General features: G+C 31.7%; 4 protein-coding genes across 19 annotated transcripts; 1 reads left to right on the forward strand and 3 right to left on the reverse strand.

The window, feature by feature from the left end:
* Positions 1-896: 896 nt before the first annotated feature.
* On the reverse strand, positions 897-4,210 carry LOC103579370 (mediator of RNA polymerase II transcription subunit 26). 2 transcript variants are annotated; one of them, XM_008560739.3, is made up of 4 exons: positions 3,502-3,577; positions 3,236-3,431; positions 3,077-3,151; positions 897-2,998 (listed from the first exon to the last, which is right to left on the reverse strand). In XM_008560739.3, exons 3-4 carry the CDS (start codon positions 3,140-3,142, stop codon positions 1,331-1,333), a joined length of 1,734 nt encoding a protein of 577 aa, XP_008558961.1. In that variant the 5' UTR covers positions 3,143-3,151; positions 3,236-3,431; positions 3,502-3,577; the 3' UTR covers positions 897-1,330. The 2 variants fall into 2 exon arrangements, with proteins under 2 accessions (XP_008558961.1, XP_008558959.1); XM_008560737.3 differs by lacking the exons at positions 3,236-3,431; positions 3,502-3,577 and adding an exon at positions 3,960-4,210.
* Positions 3,701-8,556, forward strand: LOC103579371 (protein cereblon). Of its 5 annotated transcripts, XM_008560742.3 has the most exons (8): positions 3,701-3,804; positions 3,978-4,080; positions 4,653-4,738; positions 4,815-4,870; positions 5,917-6,264; positions 6,359-6,611; positions 7,423-7,771; positions 7,845-8,556. In XM_008560742.3, exons 2-8 carry the CDS (start codon positions 4,076-4,078, stop codon positions 8,077-8,079), a joined length of 1,332 nt encoding a protein of 443 aa, XP_008558964.1. In that variant the 5' UTR covers positions 3,701-3,804; positions 3,978-4,075; the 3' UTR covers positions 8,080-8,556. The 5 variants fall into 5 exon arrangements, with proteins under 5 accessions (XP_008558964.1, XP_008558967.1, XP_008558966.1 ...); XM_008560745.3 differs by lacking the exon at positions 3,978-4,080 and having other exon boundaries at positions 3,703-3,808; XM_008560744.2 differs by lacking the exon at positions 3,978-4,080 and having other exon boundaries at positions 3,707-3,804.
* A 1,600-nt stretch (positions 8,557-10,156) lies between these two features.
* LOC103579369 (uncharacterized protein DDB_G0283357) lies at positions 10,157-18,580 on the reverse strand. 10 transcript variants are annotated; one of them, XM_053739694.1, is made up of 11 exons: positions 18,464-18,580; positions 17,003-17,082; positions 16,674-16,931; positions 15,998-16,139; positions 15,375-15,494; positions 15,037-15,305; positions 12,507-14,511; positions 12,104-12,431; positions 11,398-11,696; positions 10,362-10,512; positions 10,157-10,279 (listed from the first exon to the last, which is right to left on the reverse strand). In XM_053739694.1, exons 3-11 carry the CDS (start codon positions 16,901-16,903, stop codon positions 10,275-10,277), a joined length of 3,549 nt encoding a protein of 1,182 aa, XP_053595669.1. In that variant the 5' UTR covers positions 16,904-16,931; positions 17,003-17,082; positions 18,464-18,580; the 3' UTR covers positions 10,157-10,274. The 10 variants fall into 10 exon arrangements, with proteins under 10 accessions (XP_053595669.1, XP_053595668.1, XP_053595677.1 ...); XM_053739693.1 differs by having other exon boundaries at positions 18,385-18,580; XM_053739702.1 differs by lacking the exon at positions 18,464-18,580 and adding an exon at positions 18,110-18,344.
* Positions 18,581-19,864: 1,284 nt separating this feature from the next.
* Positions 19,865-23,032, reverse strand: LOC103579367 (uncharacterized). 2 transcript variants are annotated; one of them, XM_014444632.2, is made up of 3 exons: positions 22,792-23,032; positions 22,583-22,699; positions 19,865-22,159 (listed from the first exon to the last, which is right to left on the reverse strand). In XM_014444632.2, exons 2-3 carry the CDS (start codon positions 22,683-22,685, stop codon positions 20,151-20,153), a joined length of 2,112 nt encoding a protein of 703 aa, XP_014300118.1. In that variant the 5' UTR covers positions 22,686-22,699; positions 22,792-23,032; the 3' UTR covers positions 19,865-20,150. The 2 variants fall into 2 exon arrangements, with proteins under 2 accessions (XP_014300118.1, XP_014300117.1); XM_014444631.2 differs by having other exon boundaries at positions 19,867-22,159; positions 22,802-23,032.
* Between the last annotated feature and the right edge of the window lie 318 nt (positions 23,033-23,350).

Consider the following 23,350-nt stretch of genomic DNA (forward strand, 5'->3'; position numbering starts at 1 on the left):
AAGAAACTCAAACAAAAATAATAGAGAAAAAAAATGTACACAAAAAAGTATAAGAATTAAAAAAAAAAAAAAACATTTAAATTTTTGAAATTTCGAACTTAAATTTACTGAAAAAATTCTTATACTTTTTTATGTAAATTGTTTTCCTCTACAACTTTAAAAAAAATTTTTTTTTGTCTGAAATATTTTCACAAAATCTGTATTTATTTTTTTCCATCAACCCTCGGGGTGATGACTTTTATTATGAGCCAAATTTGTACCAACACTCGAAAAGTCTCCGGTTTCGTAGTTTTGACAGGACTATTATATACATATGTAAAAGATAAATTGAATATGCTGAAACCCTCGTATTTTATTATCGTAAACAAACAACACAGCCAGTGTCATTTAATACATTTATTTATTAATTCAAAATTAATTTTTTTGTTAATTAAATCTTATTTTCATTAACTTTGTTTGCATTTTATTGTTTAAATGTATCAGTAGTCCCACATACGCTTTTAATTTTTTTCTCTTTCAGTCTTTGTCTGATAGACATTATTCGATTGAGATATTTAAATATTTATTATTTTTTTTTATATATATTTTAATTATTATTTATATATTTTTTTTTAATATAAAACTCGCGTCGCAGGACTTGTTTTCGAGATTTAATTATTATCCCTGTTGGAACAATATCTTTTACATACTACTATTTACAATGTACTTATTACATATATATATATATATATATATATATATATATATATATATATATATATATATATATATATATATATATATATATATATATATATATATATATATATATATATATATATATATATATATATATATAAAGAAGGTAAAGATATTTATTATTAATATTAATATCAATAAAATGAAAACAAAATAATTATAATTAAAAAGATGAAATAAAAACAATTTCTCAGCGTTGACACTCAATGCCGGGACTCAAAACAAGAAAAAAAAATTGACAAGTTTATTAATGACAAATTAAATCATTAATATATAAAATGTACACCGTGGCTCAGTAGTTTACATTTAAAAATATTATTTATTTATTTATTTAATTTTTTTTTCTTTACATTTAAATCGTATTTCCAATTATCGCGATAGATTTTTTTTTAATTATTCCCAGGAAGACTAAATAATTATAAAAAAAAAAAAAAAATAATAATTTCTGGATGTGGATGAAAAAAAAAAATTTGTTTAAATTTAATCGCGATATTTATTACAATACGATTAATGTAAAAAAATTACTTATGCACTTAGATAATAATCAAAATAATATAATATTAATGATAATAATAATAATAACTAATAATAATTAATCGATGATAACGTAAGGCAATATGTGGAGAATTTGGCCATCGAAACTGGGTCTTGCCAACATTTCATGCCACTCTCGAAACTCACGTTCCGTATCGTCATCAACAACACGACGTTTGTACACACCAACAATTTTATTACTAACAGATTCATCAATATCATCAACTACCTCCTTATTCACTGATTTTTTATTAAGTTTCATTTGAAAATTACCATTCAAACTTTCAATACACTCTGTGTGAAGACGTTCTACTTGATCATCAGTTATTTTAACACGATCTTCCGTCGTCGTATTGTCCTGGTCATCAAGTTTATGCTCAAGCTCATCCTCGTTATTCGTTTCGTCGTCGCTCCATCTTATAGCGTCGAGATCCAACGGCGGTAACTTGGAGAGAATTTCTTTGAGGGTAGCTTCTATCGATGGAGGATCTGGTTCTGCAACTCGTTCAGCTTTGACCCCATCAGTGTCAAGATGTTGATCGGCACCAGGTCCAGCAGGGGTAGTACTGCCAGCAGATAAACGTTGAGATTCATAACGATTTATCGTTTGAATTTTCGTACGGGTGTTGTTATTCGAGGCAAGATTACGATTATTAATCTCCGTATTCCGTAGAATTTCATCAGTTGTCGGTGGCTCGCGTTTCAGTTGACCAGGACCAGTCGTCGTGGTACCAAGTGCGCCACTGACATTGCGCACTTGTATGTCCGCAAGTATCTCCTGTGTTGTTTTTAATTTTGGATTACGTGATATACTCGCTAACTTTTCTTTCACACGATCCTCAGACAACGATTGACTTTTTACTGATTTACTTCCTTTTTTTCGTCCACGTTTTTTTGGTCCAACCGGTGGTACGGGTTCTGTTTTAGCGGTTGCTGTTCCAGTACTTAAATTACCAGACAAACTCGAGTCCAGTACTGGATTAACGATACCCTCATTTCGCGTACTAGTAGACGACGAAGACGGGCTATTAGGCACTTGCGAGTTAATATTTATGTTAAAATCACCATTGACACGTTGTTTTTTAGCAACTGGAACAGTAATACTCGTAAGCTCGTCTCTAGATGTCGAGTTAACGTCATACTGTTGCTGATGAGGTGAATTTATTTGCTGTTGTTGAGTATCTTCTTTTCGTAAACGTTTATTTGAACTGTGAGTTCTTGGTACTGCTTCTATTGAATGATTTTGATTACTGGTACCACTTAACTTTGGCGAACCAGCTGTATTTAGTTTATAATTTGACGTAACTATTGGCAGTTTGATAGGTGTTGAATTTGGTGAACATGAATCACTGTTTAGTGACAACGATGGGCTGATATTTTTACCAGCCACCGAAAATTGTGCTGTTGTTGCATCACGCATCAATGGACTCTGGGGTTTTATCCGCGTCGCCGCAGATCCTGGTACTGGACTACGTGGTTTAACTGTACGTGCTGCTGTTACCAGTGGACTCGCTGGTTTTGTTCCATTTAACGTTTGATGGGACGAGGTGTTGTCTATTACTACAGGATTTGGAGGTGCTGTTGGTGGGTTTGACCCGTGTTGTTGTCCAGATGACGGTAACACGGTGTCACGCCACCATCGTACCAAATCTTTGGCACGTTTCGCCAGTGCTTCGTTCGTCGTTTTTCGTCTGAGCTCATTGATGTGTTTACCCAGCCGCGTTTCCTGTTTTATTATTTATTATTATTATTTACAATCAATATTTATTTTAAAAACAAAAAATTTTATTTGATTATTAAATACCTCGAGCACTTCTTTAGTAATAATCTTCTTCTCCAGGGCCGTAATGACATCCACGACGGCTCCCATGTCGACGACCTGCAATTTAAATAATAATAAATTTAAAACTAAGTAATGTACAAGAAAACTATGGGTGTTTTAAATAAAAATCTGTAATGGGACCTAAAATTAATGAATTTTATCTGCTCCATATCTAAAAGATAAACACAAGAATAAAAAAAGAAAATTGGAAATCCAATACGACTGATAAAAAAAAAATGTCCAGCTCTACATCAGGTGAAAGGATTAATTGACTGCATGTCATTGAATTGTTGAAAAAGCAGCCACCCAAGTTGACAATTTTGATAAAACAATTGGCCTAAATAAAAAAATATTTTTTTTTCATGGTCATTTGGTGTGTTCTACATGATACACTCACACACACGCACACTTATGAAAGAGACGTTAGTGTCTGGTATGTATGATGGTGTCAGTAGCACAGTTTCACACGTACGTAGTAAAAATCACTAGCACACACGATGACATTTAACACAGACGTAAATGAGTAAGTGTTTTAGTGTGTAGCGCATGCCACGGCTACAGGCACACGGCGCACAGTTGCGAGAGTGGCCCGATAGCCGTTTGCCTGAGCGGACGGCGACGTAGTTAGAACTCTAGTGCGGAGTATAACCAGCTTCGGAGCACACCACCAGCCAGTAGATCCAATCCATAAACAATTTCCAATCAAAGACGTAGGTAAACTTTTATCCTGAGTTGATGGAGCTGATAGACTAGGGTTAGGTTTTGTGTTAAAATTGTAAAATACTTTTTTGTTATTCAAATTTAAATATTAAATATCCGCGACTCAATTATCAATCGGCGGATTTAAAACCCGCGCGTTACTTACATTGTACTCCTTGTCAAGGGATTTCAACAATCTTTCGGTGAGTTCGGTGCAATATCTCTGCATCGGTAGGGCACACAGAAGGCCCTCGTCGGGAAGGAATTGTGGGTGTTCAGTATATGTGGTAATATGTTCAAGTTTAATTATGTATTATATATATATAAATATATATATATAATAATAACAATAATGATGATAATAATATATTGAGTATGTATATATATATATATAAATAAATATATGTAGTCCTGAGTCGTCTCCACGCCGCACACGAGTCTCACTTCGATGCGAGGGCCAGCGAGGGCGAGAACGCACTGGCAATGGCGACGACACCGAACTGCTGAGTGACTTGGTTCGTTCGTCAAGCCCTCCCTGCCTCTCAAGTGCTGCCGACGTGCTCGGAGCCTCATACTCTGCTCTGCTTCTGCTCTATCACGAAACCCGTAACCCCTCTCCGGAACCAGACAATCCTATCATTCGTCTGAGTTTTATTAACTCGTGGTGGCTCGTGGAGGTTCGAGTCCCTTCGAGTTTAAGGCTTTATGTATTTGTAATTTTGGTGTGAATCAGCCTTTACTTTAAGTAAGGAGTTTTTACCACCATCTTGTCAATTGCAAATATAAATAATTTAATAATAATAATAAAAATATATTGTTTTTTTTAATTTGGTGTTTATTGATGATTTTGGATTTATAGTATTGATATTCGAGTCGAGATGGAGGAAATTCTTGAGCTGAATGATCACGATCTGGGAGATGGAGATATTTTATATCAAAATGATGGTATATTATTTATGGTTAAAATTTTTTTTGTTGTTATAATTTTTTTTTATTTATGTTATGGTGATGGAAATTTTAGACTCTGAGGTACCACTCGACAATACGTTTGATATGACATTGGCTACGTCTCACTCAGTAAGTATTTTAAGTTATGAGTAAGTTTTAGTGGATTCTATTTTAATGGAATTTTAAATTATGACACTGAAGTTAGCTGATGTCTAACAATTTTTGAAATTTTTTTTTTTGAATAAATTATAAATAAAAGATATTTAGAAAAATTGCACTTGTAGCTTTTTAAATTTCCTACATGTGCATATTTTTAGTTTTTGTTTTTTTGTAATTGGTTTAGAGAAAAAAAAATCCGAAAATTACCAATGGCTTGCTAACTTCAGGATCATTTTTAAATTTTGGTTTTTTTATTTTTCATACTCGGTTGTGATTTACATTTTACTCTTTATTATATATGAGGTCCAATAGTATAAATATTAGGGGTGCGAATTTTTAATTTTTTGTAACTTCAAATTACTCAATTCGAATCGATAAATTCAAATATTCAATTTTTATTTACCCAGGTAGCACACTTGCCTTTGTGACATCTATAAGATATCAGTTTTTAGGCTACTTTTTGACTTGTCACGAAGGCATCAATATGTTGACAAAACAATTAGAAATTTATGTTACCGAAAAAATATCTGCTTAAAAAACTTGACACAAGTGACGACCAAAAGTAAATTTTTTTATAACAAACTACAATCTTTTCCACAAGTTTTAAGTCTGGTCTTATCGTGGGACCTTCATGAGTCTGCTCGCTGACTGAAAGCATTAAAAATTTACGAGTTTGCTAATATTCATTCGCGGCATTGGACTAAAATTATCTTATTTCGATTAGCTGTAGCGGCACTGAAACTCTAAGTTTCGATGCTGGTCATGAAAAAAATAATTTTCAAATCGGGAAAACTTCTCTAGTTTTATAATTAAAAGGTTAAGAGTTTAATCCCAGGTAAATTAATAAATTCTATGAATTACCTGAGATTTATTTAAAGTTCTGAGTATAGAAAATAAAAAATATACCGGAAATTTTTGAATAATAAATGGATTCACTATGGAGGCCAAAAAGTTTGCCCTCTTACCACTAAGACAAAATTGAAGCTAATTAATAGTAATGATTTAATTGTTGATAGTATTTAGGTGACAATTTACAAGTACTGCGTGGCAGGACATTGCTAGACAATGGAATCTATGTAAACTTGCCTCTGTGGCCTCCAGAATCAACACAACCAAGATGGCTGGTACTTTTTCCGGGTGGGACTTTGCCTATTGTCGCTCGTAATTCACGACCTATTGAAATGTTGCGTCAGTGTATTGCCAAGGATCGGACCTTTGGAGTCGTCTGTGTTCGAGATGTAAATAGTGTAGGCACAACTGCTGAAATTTATGAGTACACTGAGGAATCTTTGATGCATGGGCTGGAGGAAGTGCGTGTCAAAGCCAAAGGCAGACAGCGATTTAAAATAATACGTATTAAAAATGTAAGTTTTTTATCAAACTCTAGCGAGCAATCAAAGCATCTGTTAATTTTTTTTAGACGATTGATTGAATGATTTTGTAAATTTTAATTGCAAGACTACGGGGAGGATACCTGTCGCTGATGTCAGGATATTACCGGAAGTTGAATTGGGAGCACCTAATTATGAAAGTCGTATTGCGTCTTTAGATCGGTTACGAGGACCGACAACAGATCGTAACATTAAGAGACTGAATAAAGTCGCGAAAATTGACTCTGCTATAACACCATGGCCTTCTTGGGTCTATCATCTCTATGACCCTAACAGACTGTCTGCAAAAATTCATAATTATTTAAAGTTCTTACAGTCAAGTAAGTTGATGTTTTAAATTCAGCCACAAACCGAAAATGTTGAGAATTTTTAAAAGTATCCAGGAATTGCAACAATTTAAAATTTTTAAATTTGTAAATAAATTTAACAGGCGGTCTTGAAGGCAAATTGTAGCTTCAAGTGTCTAGTTTTCTGATCTGGTCTTGGAATTTTTTATTACGCGCGGTTCTGGAGTAATCCTTAGAAAACCATCGAAAAAAAAATTTCAAAATTTATGCTCGTCTTAGAAACTGTCTACGGGCTTCAATAAATTTTTTTCGATAATTATGATTGACTTTTGATTACTCCGGAACCGCACATAGTAAAAAAATTTAAAGACCAGGTCAGAAAACCAGACACTTGAAGCTACAATTTGCCTTTTTTGTTTTTGTCGTACGACCATTTTCCTTCGAGTTACAGCCTGTAGAAATTCACATAAAAATTTGGAATTTTTTAAATATCCCTCAATTTTAGTGACTAGTGTACTTTGAATTCATTTTAATCATTTAATTTCTTATTAAATATTTTAACTTACATATTTTTACCATCGAGTGATCAAAAGTAGGCCATATTAATTTTTTTTATTGACTTTTTTTGGTTACTCATGATTTAATCATCAGATTTAATTATCGACAATGAAAAAATAATAAAATCTTTGAATATCTTACTGACATGAATAAAATTTCGGTTAGGAAAATCCGAAAAACTTTACTGGAAAACTGGGAAATAGGGAATTTTGAAATAATTTCTTTATGGCCACCCTGTAAATTTTATTACAATAATTAAAAATAATTTTTTTTTAATTTTTATCAGAAGGAGGGAACATTCCAAGTGATCCAACAGAGTTGTCATTTTGGGTTGCGCAGAATTTAGTTATCACACCCAAGACAGCTCTTTCGCTTCTCGAAATAGACTCAGTAATATTTAGACTCCAGAGAGAAGAAAAACTACTCCGTAAATTGGCAAATAATATCTTTGTTTGCAAACGATGTGGTGCCAAAGTTGCAAGACAAACAGACGTCTTCCAAATGAATGAAGAAGGTGTGCAGAGTGCGTACTGCAATCCCGCTGGAGCGATACATGAAACAATAACACTTCATAAAGCACAGTCGCTGGTACTTGACAATGCGCCAGCTTCAACAGAGTACAGTTGGTTTCCTGGGTAAATTTTGTTGTAAAAAAATATAATTTATACATGGCAATATTGTGATACTTAAATTTATATTTATATTTAGATATGCCTGGACAATAGCACATTGTGGTGGATGTCGTTTTCATATGGGCTGGAGATTCACAGCAACACGACGTGATTTAAAGCCACAATCATTCTGGGGCCTGACGCGGACCTCTCTAGCCTGGGGTGAAAGAGAGAGTCATTATTGCGATGAATGGGATTCAGATGATGAAAATAACGAAAATAATGATCAATCTGACACTGAATTCTTACCTCCGTACTCTAATATTCATTGATCATGTTTAAAAATTTTATTATTTTGTGTTATCCTATCTACTGATAAAAATTAAAGTTTTTTAAATACTTACCATGGATAGGAAGTTTCAGACACTTTTTTCAAAGTTTTTTTTTTTTTTTTTTTTTTTTTTGGGAGACATGGAGGATTATAATTAAAGCCAACTAAATTCATATCTATATCCTCAGTAGAAAACCTCTTTCTAATTTTTAAAATTTCGCGGTATCGGTTACCTCAAATTTTTGGTGGAGATAAAAATTATAAATAAACGCGTCACAGGCCTAGACAATGAGCCATTACCGTATTTGTTTACCTACAGTACAACTTTATAATTTTAAAATATTTTTTATAGCTCGTATCAGTGAAATATAAATTTAAAAAAAAAACTCATACTGAGCAGTTATAAAACTTTGATCCTCCTGAGGAATTATTTTATTTCACATAAAAAAAAAAATAAATAAATAAATAAAATCTTTTAGTTTAAGCTTACGTTTGTTTACAATTTATAAATGAATTTTGCAACGCGATACTAAATAAAATTACGTCACAATAAAAGTTGCTTAGTATCTGGCAAGTGTTTGGCCGAAAACTTAAGTAAGTACTTTTAGTAACTTATTAAGTTTACTAAGGACTTAGTTCGGCCCAACTGGCCCAATATGTGCTGCGACTGCTGATAAAAAATGTAAAAGTCATTTTGTCAAATCTGTCAATCCAGGTTTTCTACTCAGGACGTTATTGATATATTTAAGAGAAAAACGTGGACAAAGTTTTCTCACATTGACTGTGTACGTGAAGTAAGAGACCCAGTGCCCGATCAGGGAACTAGTACCCGGTCACTCACGCCTTTCAATATCTATATTTACTAAATTTTACTAAATATAGATATACAAATACATGGAGCCTCGAGTACTGGTTCCCCGATCAAGTACTCGATCTTTTACTCTACAATGACAGTACCGGTCTTAATTTAAGGCAAGGATAAAAATAGGTTACTCTTTTGCGTTTATATATCGTATATTTATCGACCACCTTATGGATAATTTATTTTATATATTTATTTATATATTTATATATAATAATAATAATAATAATAATAATAATAATAATAATTAATAATTAAACCTATTTATATATATATTTATATTTTCACCAGTATATCGCAGTGAACGTTTTTTATTTATTTAATTTTCAAATCTGTTTGTTTCAATGCCAAGTAAACCTCGTTAAAACGCTTCGAGATTACTCGTTAAAATTACACGTTGTATCGTTAGTTGCGATTATTAATTAGTAGTTTAGTTAAAGTGCTTTTTATTGCACCTTATCGCAAATACTTGTACACAAATTTATATATTTTTTTTTATCCTTTCATATTTCTTTTATCTCCCTCATTAATCTTCATTTTTCTTTTATTATTTTACAAAGTCTTGTTGTGTGAGACATTACGTCTTATTTATTTACTTTTTTTTACCTTTTTTTAAAAAAACCAAATGACAAATTGCCAAACAATTAAAATGCTGATATTTTTAAATATTTTTTCTATTAAATTAAATTCGCCGAGTATTTATTTTATATATATTTAATTTTTTTCTCTATCATAATTTTTTTCCTGTCTCTATTTAAGAGATTAGAGACGAATAAAGTAGGCACGAATACTCGCTGCTAATTTTATTATTTATTTAAATATTGCAATTCCATCACGTGAATAATTAATTATATTAATCAACTACTGTTTAATATTTTAATTTTATCATTAAGTGAAAAGATATATAAGCAAATGTGTTCAATAAATTTCATTTTTCCTCTAGGTATAAATAATCACGTGACAGAAAATAAGTTTTTTTATAAATAAAATAATATACTCGCATTTAATCATCTACTTATAATAATACACGATAAAAATAATTATAAACCGCGTAAATGTTTAATCGTAACATATCTTTGTTTGTGTTTTAATGTTAAATGTTTATAATAAATGTTTTGTTTTAAATATATAGAGAGGAGAGAATTAAAAATTATGCAGATCGGGTGCTAAGTCAGCCTCGGGTGCGATTAGATAAAATAATCTTGTAAATCTTGACTTAACATCGCAGTCCCATTTGAATTTATTATTAAAAAATTCAAAGTTAAGGCTCATTCCAATATTTAATATTAATGACGTATCACACACAACAGTCTCGTTGTTGGCAAATAAATTTATCAATCTGTATTTATAATTAAATAATTTATTAATAACATTTATTGTTTATACAGTTCAATTATTGAAGTATTTTTTAATAAACTTACTTTCTATTTCTGACCCTGCAGAAATAAGTTTACTGTGCGGTTGTGCAGCTGTGCTTGATTGTGCCGGTCCATTTAATTGTCCACTTGATGCTGGACCACCGAATCCTGGTGGCGGTTGCATTGCCCAGTGTTGTACTGGTGGATCTGTTTCCTAATTTATTTAATTTTATTCAATTAATTTGTTATTAGGAATTTGTAAAAATTTAAGAATTTTATTCTGATCTACCACTTTTTTAAAATTTTCAATGACAACTGTCATAAATGTATCGAAATTTTATCAATAAATTGGAAAAAGGACAATGATCGTGAAGTTAGCAGACAATTAAAAATGTTTGGAGTTTTTTTTTTTTAATTAATTACAAAAAAACAAAAAACTAAAAAATGCACTTGTAGAAAATTTTAAAATCTATAAGTGCAATTTTTTGAATTATTTTTTTTTTTATAATTCGCCTAAATGTCGAATTTTAAAAAATTACTTCCCAAGTAGCACAAGGCTTTTTGACATCTATAAGATGTCAGTTTTGAGGCTGTCTTTTAACCTATCAAGGCATCAAAATGTTGACAAAAATCAGAAATTTGTCATCGAAAAAATATCTGCTCAAAAAACTTGACACAAGTGACGACAAGAAGTTAATAACTAATAATTGTCAATCAAGTTATCATCTAAACGATCCCTAAATTCCTGTGACTCAGTACCAACATCTATACGTCTTATTTATTTAAAAATACTTGACTTTAAGACAAAAAAAAAATGTCTTGTCCTTTTAAAAGTCATCTTTATGACATCCTAAAATTGTTCTGTGCTACTTGGGAACCTGGGTTAAAATTGATCTTGTCCTTTTTCGGCTCTATCCCCGATATTTGACTTCAAATAATTGTAAAAATAAATTTAAAAGCTAAAATATATATATTTTTCAGTGTGGATAATTTTAACTCTACCACCACATGTATCTAAATTTACAAATGTATTTTTAGAAACAAATGTTTTAATTATTCCGATGATCTATATATGAGTTTATTAATAAATATAATTAACCTGTTGCGTATTGTGCGGCCCGTTGTGAATAGTAGGATGGAATCGCGAAAATTGCCACGTGCTTGCCGCTTGAAATTGTAAAGGTCTCGACGAGCTTACAATAGCAGGATCAATTGTTGTCCAGTCTGTTATTGGTCCTAAATTATTCCAGCTACTTTTCTGGTGAAGTTGTTGCTGCTGCTGCTGTTGCTGGTGATGGTGAAACGGCTGGTGGGTCTGTGTATGTGCTGATTGTTGCTGGGTTATATCACACCAATCTTTCAGACCATATACTGCATCACTCACACATTTATTTACACCTATTTCACAGATAATTTATTGATTATTCGTATCCAATAATTCAGGTCTATTCGATTTTAAATTTTAATTTACTGATTTATAGTAATCTAATTATATGTCGGTTTTCAAATTAATTATCAATTTTTTAAATATTCGAATTATTTATAAATTTTTGTGCTTAATCGTAAGTTAAATCAAAATTTTACATTCGAATTTCAGTCGAATAATTCAAAAATTTTTAAATAATTTGAAAATTCATGGATAACTCGAATTATTCGTACGTTTTCAAATTAATCGTAAGTTACATAAAAATTTTATATTTTAAATTTTCAAATAATTTCAAAATGGATAAATAATTCGAATTTTTCAAATTATTGAGTGAAAGTAAATCTTAATTAATTAATCAATTAATTAATTAGATCATTACCATTGGGAAGATAAGATGTCTGTTGCGGTGGTTGAGTACCCAGTGAATTGGTAGTGGGTGCAACTCGTGGTATTCCCAGACCAAATGAATTCATATGGTTAGGAGTTGAGCTGGGAAATCCTGGTGGTGGTAAACGACTGCGTTGACCACCTAGACTATTATTACTACCACCGACAGCCATTGTCGGTTGTGCTGTTGTCTGAACATTATTTGTCGGCTGTTGTTGAAGCATCTGTGGAAGACGTGATAATATTGTGTGCGATTGTTGCAGTACTTGAATATTTTGCAGATGATGTGCCTGCTGTTGTAAGTGGGCCAAGTGTGCAACCTAAGAAATTTCAAATCACTGCTGTGATAAAAATGTCTCGCATTTAAATTTAAAAATTTATTTAAAGATAAAAACCTGAGAAAAGTGAGGGGGAGCTAAACTCGGAGCAGGAAAGCCTTGGTGCTGTAATCCTCTTGTGAGTTCGTCTCTCCTCTGGTGTAAATGCTGGTGCTGATGTTGCTGCTGCTGTTGAAATTGTCTTTGCTGCTGAACCTGAGCTTCATTTTCCATCAGTTCTGCGAGGCCCTTCTGGATTTCATTAAATGGATCAAATCCTAGATCATCCTCCGGTTTCATATCAACCATGTCCTTTTTTATCAATATCGTAGTGTCCAAAGCATGACCATTTTGCTTAATATACTGACAATTTTCTTGATTCTGCTGTGCCTGCATCAGCAGTCTCTGCTGACACGAGTTTTGCTGAAAGTCCGCCATAAATTTAGAGGCTGGTGTTGGATTTATAAGTGCACTACTGTGATCTCTGACGTAATTACTATGCAATTTAGAGGACTGTGTCGTTGAGTACTGGGTGTCAAGATAGTCCTCGTCACCCAGCAAACTCTCGGTATTGAACGGCACGACACTTGGTGACGACGAAGAAGATGCAGGACTCAATGTACGATGACGGTGATGTTGATGTTGATGCTGATGGTTATTTAAATTATTGGTTCGACATTTATCAACAGGGAACCCAAATGCCGCTTGCCAGTCTTCGCTCGAGTGAACTGACGGCAATGAATCTGGAATAGGTGCCAAGCACGTGGCCGTTGTTGATGTCGTTGTCCAGTCAATGGTATTCGAGGGTGTCGTTTGTGAGTTTGATGTCAGTGACATAACACTGGGTGGTAATTTTTGAAATGTATTTGAACTGAAGAAACTATTGTTGTCTGTCTGGAAAATTGATCTATGATTGACTTGTGCTTGTGTACCGTTCATTGTCGTACTACTACTACTATTAATAATATTATTGCTAATATTATTGTTATTATTAATATGATTATTATTATTATTACTATTATAAAGACCGGGTGGTGCAACTTGACTGGTAGTGCTTAAATTTAAATTCGTACCGATAATTGGCGATGGATCGCTTATTAAATCAGACTCATCATTATCATCAGAAACATTTGCGTCAACGATAAGTCTATCAGTACTGATATTTATCAATCCCAAGTCATCAGACGTACTGGTACTCGAAGCAGTACTTGCTGGTGTGCTGCCTTCTCTCAGTAACTCACTGTCACTTTCAGAATTACCACAACTGTTACCACCAATTCCATTGTCAATACCGTTTAGTTTTATTTCGCACAATGATTCCTCTAATTCTTTCGTTGTTGAACTATTGACGTTTATCTGTCGTTGATCGTTTTCTATTTCAATTTCATTATCTATTTCATTGCCAATATCATTATCAATTTCATTGTCATTGTCGTTATCATTATCATTGTCCTTGTAAATATTCTGTTGCTCGGTATTATTTTTTTTACACCTGGACGTTTGCTGTTCCTGTCCATTTATCATATCGTTGCTGTAATTTTTAACTAATTTCTGTCCATTTATATGGGAATTATCGATCGTGTGAGTGTGTGACTGAGTTGTGTTAGCGCCATTTGAATTACTATTTGACGAATTATTCGATTCAGATCGTGATGTCGTACGTGTACCAGTGACAGCACCGTGTTTTTCTTTATTCTGATTATTTTTGTGTTTATTTCTAGCAGCCTGCGCTTTACTTTCACTATTACTCTTACCACGACGTGAACTAGAACCTTTTTCCGTCGTTATACTACCCGATTCACCTTTATTATTATTATTGTTATTATTATTTTGTTGCTGCGACGTACCATTACTGTGTGACGGTAATGATTTACTATTTGTATTAATACTCGTGTCATTTGATTGTGACTGAAGCTGCTGTTGCTGATGGTCTATTACTTGTGCTGATGAATCCTTAGTCAGAGTTAGAGTTTGCGGTGGCTGTCCAGGCTGTAACGACGGCCAGGCTTCTTTTATTTGAGTTGGGATAGACGTGCTGCCATTCTCGCGAATTGAATTCCCAACCGGTGGTGAAATTGGTTTCCTAATAAATAATTATTATTATAATTATAAATAATAACATTTATTTTTTTATTGTGAATTTACGAAACGACTGTAGTTTTTATACTGGGGGTTAACAACTTTCCTTATCAACTTAATTGGCTTTGTTTAAATTTTAGTATCGTATTTTATTGTATTTATGATATAGAAAAAGGGTCTGAAGATGTCAATTTAAATTTAAAATGAATTCAATTAAGTTAATTAGAAAGCCGCCCCTTTATTAAAAAAATAATTAATATTATAATTTATGAAATAAAAATACGACTACGGGGTGATCCAAAATTAGTTACACCAGTGAGATTTAGATTGAGGGGGTAATTCTGAGCATAAAGTTTCTGAACAATATTTCTTAATTTTGAATATTGAGGGAATTATTAAATATTCACAGCGGGTAGAGTTCACATCTAGGATTTTGTCTGGCTGGTTATATATTATATTTACCAATTTTTGGATCAACCTGTATTAAAAAAAAAGATAAAAGAAAACATAGCACAATTTAAAAACAAACCGATTTAATGGCGTGGATGTTTGAGCATGGAGAGCTTGGACTAATTTACGTTCATAGTCTTGATGTTTACCCTGGTGCATTTCTTCCTTAGTAAATGATGCTTCCTGATCACCCAAGTCGTGTAAATACATACAGTCAGACTTGGGACAGGCCTGGTTACGCATAAAATGGGAACAATACTTAGTCGTACCGAGAGATGTCTTGATTGTTCTGCCGTCCACGACGATATTATTGACGGCTTCGATGGCACGTAACGCGTCCTCTTGACGCTTTGTAAAAAATTTAGTATTATATTATTGCTTTTTAAATTTAAATAAGTAAATAAAATAAAATTTTACCTGATAAGTGACGTAAGCAGATGCACTAGGCCCTTGGGAACCCGCATACGAAGTACTTTGATTTATAACGACCTTGTGAATTTTACCAAATTTACCAAAGTATTCGTGCCTTTTCAGTACCTAGAATACTTATGGTCAGTACTGTTATGAATCAGGGGCTTTAGGTGAAAAAAAGGGTCAAGGACATTTCTTTTCACTTCATTAATAATTACCGTATAATAATAATAATTCAAAATTATTCAAAGAAACTGATACCTTTCAAACTTTCAAAATATCTGTACATCTTTAAGTACTTTCTATTATGATCAACGCAATTTTAAACAATTAATTATTCATGTTTCATCGATAGAATTTATATTTCCACACTAACGTTGAATTTAATTTTAATATTAATTCTCAGAGTATTTAAAATTTATTACTCAATTTGTTGTACTTCTGTAGGATATTTTTGTCGAAACTAAAATAGCCGTACTTCCGTTGGGGTTTTAAAATTACTAATTTCTTACCAGCGTAAATTTGAATTGTTTTTAAGAAAAGTTTGTGAAGATTAAAATTAACTGTTTGTTTAAATAAGTTAATTAAAGCAAAAGGTAACAGCTTCTTTAATTAATTATAATACTTACATCGGCCTCAGCAAGTCGCATCGGCAAGCCAACAACAAAGACCAAATTTTTTTGAACTACTCTAACATTGGCTAGATGTTTACGATTTTCGGTAACTCGTTGCTTTCGTTGTTGATCTTTTAAACGTTTTTCAGCCTTTAACCTGAAATCATTTATAAATTAATTATCATAATTACACAATAAATACTATATTCTGTAACAAGGAATGAAACAAAACGATTTTAGACCAGGGTGAAGTTGGCTGACATCCGCAGTCTGAAATCGTGTTTCATTCTGAGTTACACGTTTTTCATGATTTCCAGCAATGGAACTTAAAGTTTCATCAACAGCCAGTCAAAAAATTTGTTTGTTTATTCTCAAGGGACGAAACATAAATTTTTCTGCCTGCTGACTGAAGGCATTCGCGACACGACTGAAATTATCTTCTTTTGACTGGCTGTAGAAATACTGAAACTTTAAGGACATGTTCAGAAATTCTTTCTGAAAGAGAAAGATGCAACTTCTGCGCTCACAAACATTCTCTTGTCAAACCGTTCGTCTGGTTTTAATTAAACCACGTGACTCTCCACTTACTAATCATCTGAATAAATAATTATAATTCTCCAGTGTTTTTCTAAACACACCCTAAGTTTCGATGCTGTTATCATGAAAATAAAACAACATATTATTAATTTACCTCGAAATTTCTTCTTTTGTAAGAGGCTTAAAGTCAGCGGGGTTTTCCGAATAGGCCTTCCTACAAGCTGGACACAATCCATTTTCATCAGTACGAATTCTATGCCAACAGAACCGACAAATTTGATAGCCACACGTGCACGGAAAAAAATTTAAATCATCAACTTCCAATGGCTCCATGCACAATGGGCACTCAACAGCATCATCGCCACTCAAATTCAGTACCGACATTTTAAACTTTTATTTGTGCTAAAAAATCCTTAAATTCAAAAATTCATTTTAATATTACATTCAATTAACGTCAATAAATTCACTAGTTCAAATACTTACAGGAGTTTTTAAAAATTTCTCTACAATCCCATAAACTTTTTACGACTCAGTGAATAAATCCAAACAGTTGTTAACAATTTCTGTAAAAATAAATAAAAAAAAAAAAATCAAACGTCAGAATGGTTTAAAAAATGTAAATTAACCCACTAAATAAATGACAAATGATCCTTTAGCAATAAAATAAACTCGAATACCCAACAAAATAACCGTTATCCGTGTAAAAAATAACGCGTGTTAACTTTGACAGTTGCTGTCACATTTGACAGGACAAAGAGCCCAAAAGTTTATTAAAAAATATACCGATTAAAAATCACTACGTAGCCAATAACTAATGAAACAGCTGTTGTTTCATTGCTTATATATATTTAATATACATACATATATATATGACGGTCAACTCCCGAGAAACGTCAGAGCATGAGCTAAAATACTATACTGGTGAAGACGATCGGTCAGAATTCGTCACGAGTTTTATGAAAACGTTATTGACATACACATACATATATAATAAATAAATACTAAATGTATATAAAATAAAAATTAACTTCCACGGGACAACGGGGTCTTGTGTTCCTATGAAGCGTCACCCTACAGTCTAGTTTACACTAGATTTTATTTTAATTTTTACCAAAACTTTTAAATCGATCCTCCAAGTTTAACAACTTTTTCCATGTCCACAACTATATTTACATATATATTAATACATACATATATTGCACAAATGTAGTGAGAAAAAATGTTGCCGTTTTTCGATTAACAATTTACGCTCGCTCTCTCTCTAGTCTATTTCTTACTTTATCTAACTCTTGTTACGTTTCTCCGTTGTCTTTGTTGTCGTTTACCTCCTTCTCATACACACACAGGGTACATGGCCTTTATATATATGTATATACATGTGTATATATTTGTGTATGTCATGTACGCACACGTTTAAAGGTACTCCCGAGCACAAAGAGAAAAGAGGGGAAGAGAAAAGGATTTCTTCTCTCTCTTTTCAAGGATTCCTGGCAGCTACTACAGGAAAATTCACGACAAGTTTACAAGTTGTCTAGTTTTTTTTTCTCGTTTTTTTTTTTTTTGAATATTTAAAAATTATTTATATTTTACCACCATTTATTTATTGGTTATACTGAAGTTTTAAAGGACGACGTATGTTGATGGTGGTGCTGGTGGTAGATCACTTGATTTGATTCGTTGATTTAAGATATATAATAATAATAATAATAGTAAAAAAAAAGTTTAGCAGCTCCATCACTTTATTTTAACCTTAATATTTTTTTTTGCTTTTAGTTCAAGTAAAACAATAGCTTTCACCCCGATTTAAAAAAACAGCAACTATTATTTTTATTTATTTAAATGTAATAAAAAACTTGTTTGTTTACTTTTTGGATTTTCTTTGCAGGCTCGGTCTTTGACAGCTAACTGATTGTTAAATAAATTAACAAACTCGTGTTTACTTACGTCTCAACTTATTTAACACAACACAATAATATACTTTTGTGGTACAGATAGTTGACTGTGAAATTTTTTATGCCCGATATGAGAGATTGCTCGACAAATGTGCGTGCGCAGGCTACCAAGCGCTCAACCGGATGTATCGTAGAGATTTTTTTTTTTTGGGAGACAGCGCACTCTAGACCAATAGTCTAGGATTTTAATTTTCATTTACTAAAAATTTTTTAGATTAAAATTTAAATTTTTTAATGAGTAAATGCAGCAGACATGAGACAAATTTTAAATTATTAATAAATAGAGTAGATGATTAATAAAATTAAGTTTTAAAAAAATGCGCATTTAAAAAATTTTGAAATTGATAAGTGCATTTTTTATAATTATTTTTTTTTTATTATTTACTCTATTTATTTATAATTTTAAATTTGTCCGATGGCTGCTTATTCATGACAATAAAGTTAACAATCATTTAGAATTTTTTTTATTTTTTTTTAACAAAAAAATAATTATTAAAAAAATATTTTGAAAGATTGCTCGTATAGTTTATGAAATTTTTGAAACGTGCATTTTTTTAGAAAAATTTTTCTTTCATTATTTATCTGTTAAAAAAATTCTTTTTAATTTCAAATGTCTGCTACCTTTACTATCATTGAATTTGGCTGACGTTAAATAATTTTTGAATTCGTAACAAACTGATAAATTACAAAAAAAAAAATATTATTTTTAAAAATTGCACCTGTAGTTTATTAAATTTTCTACATGTGCATATTTTTATTTTTTTTTTTAAATTAAGTCGTTGAAACAAAAATTCGAAAATTTTGAACTGTTTGCTAACTTCAGAATTATTACATTTACACTCATGTTTTTTAATAAGCACAAAAAAAATTAAATGTGACAGTAGATTTTTTATTTTAAATAAAAAAAAATGTATGAGTTTAAATTTTAATATTTTGTTACACTTTTAAATGATAATTAACGCTAATTATTAAAATTAAATTATTTTAATTAAAATGTTAAATAAAATCCCTGATTAAATTTGAAGCTTTCAAATTTCCCGCTGGACTTTAAAATAGTCTACGATTTTATTTTTCATCAATTACAAAAAATTTATTTATGTGATTAAAATAAAAATTTTTGAATAAACACAAGAAAAATTAAATGACAGTAAAATTTTTTTATTTTAAATAAAAAAATTTTGATAGTTTAAATTTATATTTATTTTTTATTACATCTTCCAGTGATATTTAATATCAATTACTAAATTTAAATTATTTTAATTAAAATTTTAAATAAATTCTCTGATTAAATTATTTTCAATTTTCAAATTTCCCGGGCGACTTTAAAATAAAGGAGGGAAAATTTGAATTGAAATAAACTCAAGATTTTTATGTAAATTAAACAATTAAATTTTTTTCTCCATAAACATGAAATATTATTTATTTAAAATAATAATAATATAATTTGCACACTGATATATGATTACTATTTATGTATATAAAAATATTATTATATTGTTATATTTTCAAATGTTTCTTATACTAATAAAATATTTTTTCTTTTTTTTTATCAAGCTTTTTAAAAACTTTGTGCTCCAACGATTAACTTCAACTTTAATAAAAACCTATCAATTATTATTATTATTATTTTGAATCTAGAATTATAAAAGGTACAAAAAAAAGTGTAGTGACCCAAGTGTCTACAGCGACGGATTTTCATCTAATTTACCAGGCAAGTTGTCGTTATTTAAATCAGATGAAGCCGTCAATGATGGTTCAACATTGACAAAAAAAACCAGGTAAGCTGTGGTCTGGGCGGCAGTGAGAGCTTCTGTTTCAGTCATCGGCGTAACATCCATGTCATTGTAATGAAACCACTGATGGTCATGTTTAGCATAACTGGTATAGTGTCCGCAGTCCATAGCACTTCCAACATGCGCAATAATACAAATCGGTTTAAATTTATGTACAGTTGTAGTTGCTGATGAATTATCATCAGTTGCATTACAATCATTTATTTCAATAGTTAAATCCGCTGGTATATCAACAGCGGAATTTATTTTTTCAGCATAACCTCCACTGGACATTCCGTAGCGATTCAATTGAACAATCAGAACATTTGGACATCTACGAAATGACGTTGAGACGTAATGTTTTTCAGACTGGCACTTTGGGCAAGTGACAGAACGTTCTTCTGGTTCCATGCTTTTTAAAATCGCTGATGACAAATCAATTGCTGGTGATGCTGATGAGTCTGCTGAAATGACAGTCACTTCTTCATTATTTTGATTGCTTGGCAAGTCAATGTAGAGCATCAGGTTGTCGATGTTGCGCTTCCGATGTTTTTTACAATTTTGACAAATGGAATGCTCTATCATGGGCAACAGAAAGCATTCATCGATAGGATTGTTTGATGTCTCATCATCATTATCAGGAGTCTTGTCATCTTTATCTTTGATTGAATCGTCACGTGCTCCGACTATTGCATTAGCGACAGCATTGCCGTTGATCGGTTTCAGTGGAGACAAAGTAGCCAGAGGCGGTCGCTTTGATGGTGATGATGGTGATGATGGTGATGATGCCGGACGCGAAATGTCTTTAGACGATATCTTTTGGTGATTCTCTGGTACGTTTTCCATCTCTTCGTTTGATTGAGCAGACAGCTGTTCGTATTCGGTCTTAACATAATTAAGTAAAATCATCAAAAATTCTGATACGTCTTGTTGGTTTTTAGATGGATATGACTCATCAAGTATTGCCAGTTCTTCTTTGAATTTTTTAACCGTCTGATGAATCTTCTCCGTGTTCTTGGATCCTTCGCGCCAGAACCACTGGACGGCTACCAATGTCTTGGTCAACTTCGACAACCGGACAACCAAATTCCGGTCGATGTTTTCAATAAACGGTAGCACGAACAGTGCGTGCAGAGTCGCGTTGAGCCAGCAACGATTTTCACCAGGGGGATTCGGAAACCCTGTCATATAATAAGCTGCCTCGGGTGCTTGGTACTCGCTAAATGTATCTGTCCTAAATGTATCTGTCCAGCCTTGCACCAAGTTGTCATACGCAAGTTCATCTTTATTATTCAATTCCTCTTGGTACTGATGACTTTCAAGCTCATCATGTTGATTAAAATTCTCATTTTGATTCTGATTATTATTTTGACACTGATTCGAATTGTTCTGGCTCTGATTCTGATAAGGATCGATAACACCAACGACTGCTGCAGCAGCTTTTTGATGACTGACAGTTGAACTTTCTTCAGGAGATTCTTTTATAGCCATAGCTGAACTATTGTTATCTTTCAATGATTTAGCAGCACTGGCTAATCTTCCGCCTAAACCAGGACGTCTTCGTTTTTTACAATCGATATTATCAACCTTAGCTACTTTCGACTCAACTTCAGCAGATGTTTCAATAAATACTTTGCAATATTTGTTACTATTTGACGCTACAAATTTATCCGTAAGTTCATCATCGATTATCATAAACTCTTCATCATCCGGCAATGAATTCTTACCAACTTCAGCTACCGGCTCTCTTTTAATTCCCAACGATGCACTCGTGTTTTCACTTGCTGAACTTTTACCGCAACTTTCAATGAACTGTGCGCTATTTTTTTTAATTATATTACCAACAGATTTGACTTTACTTCTTGAAAACACGTTATACTTGTGGCAATTCTTCCATGACTTTGATACTTTTTTCACTGTTACAATTAAAAATAATTATAAATAACCATCCAAATTTATTAATTAACGAGCGTATAAATTAAATGATACTGAAGTTAGTCGACGTCTATTAATTTTTGGTTTTTTTTTCATTTATAAATTACAAAAAAAAATCTTGTTTTTTAAATTTTCCATGACACTGAAGTTATCCGGAGTCTAATAATTTTTTGAATTTTTTTTTCAAATATTTAAAAAATTGCACTTATAGTTTTTTTTACTTTCTACATGTGCATTTTTTTTGGTAATTTATTTATTGAAAAAAAATCAAAAAATTGTTAATTGTCTATGAAATTCAGGATCACATATTTTTACACGCGCGTATTTTAAATTTTTTGAATTTTGAAATTTATTAGTTGATAAAAAAAATTAAAAAATTTGATATTCGTGGATATAAAACTTACATAGACGACGTGGTGATCGTGAATTTTGATTTGCTGGTGCTGTTGGACTTATTGACTTGTAATGATGGTGAACTGTTGGGGTATTTGTAGCAACACTCAACATTTTAATATTTTAATCTGTAAGCAAACATTCTAATTATATTACCAATACCCTAATCTTACTCATAATTATATATTTAATATATTATATATTTATAATAAATATTTACATGTGATTACCTGCGTCAGTATAAAAATATCTGGGTAAATAAATAAGACAATATTTAAGCCGGCTTTTGTTTTCATCACCCTGATAGTTACTCACTATACTGTGCGCTCACAATAAATATTAATTTAAATAATTAAACGAAAAAAATAACTATTTTAGTTAAATAAATTATAACTAAAGCCAGACGTTGGCGGTAAACGTGACCCGAGATCACGCCTGGCGGGAAACAGCCGTTTTTTTTTATGTCAACAAATAATAAAATTAAGAAGGACATCCAGCTCGCTTGGGATTTTTTACATCCAGAGAATGACATCTAGGTCTCGCGTCATCAACTTATAAATTTTTACGCGCAGTTGGTAACTGACATCTAGGTTTTTTTTATCGAGAAACGTCAAAAAAAAATATTGACAGCTTGTAGATTTTAAAAAAGTGACAGCTGTCATTATTTGAGTGGTAAATAATTTAAATTTATTGATTATTTTAATGGAGATATTTAATTATTTAATTTTTTTTCAGAAATGAGAGTGAAATTTGATTTTGAAACTGGGTGACAGGTGGTG

Source organism: Microplitis demolitor, chromosome 5 (genome assembly GCF_026212275.2).
Source record: "Microplitis demolitor isolate Queensland-Clemson2020A chromosome 5, iyMicDemo2.1a, whole genome shotgun sequence".
NCBI lineage: Eukaryota > Metazoa > Arthropoda > Insecta > Hymenoptera > Braconidae > Microplitis > Microplitis demolitor.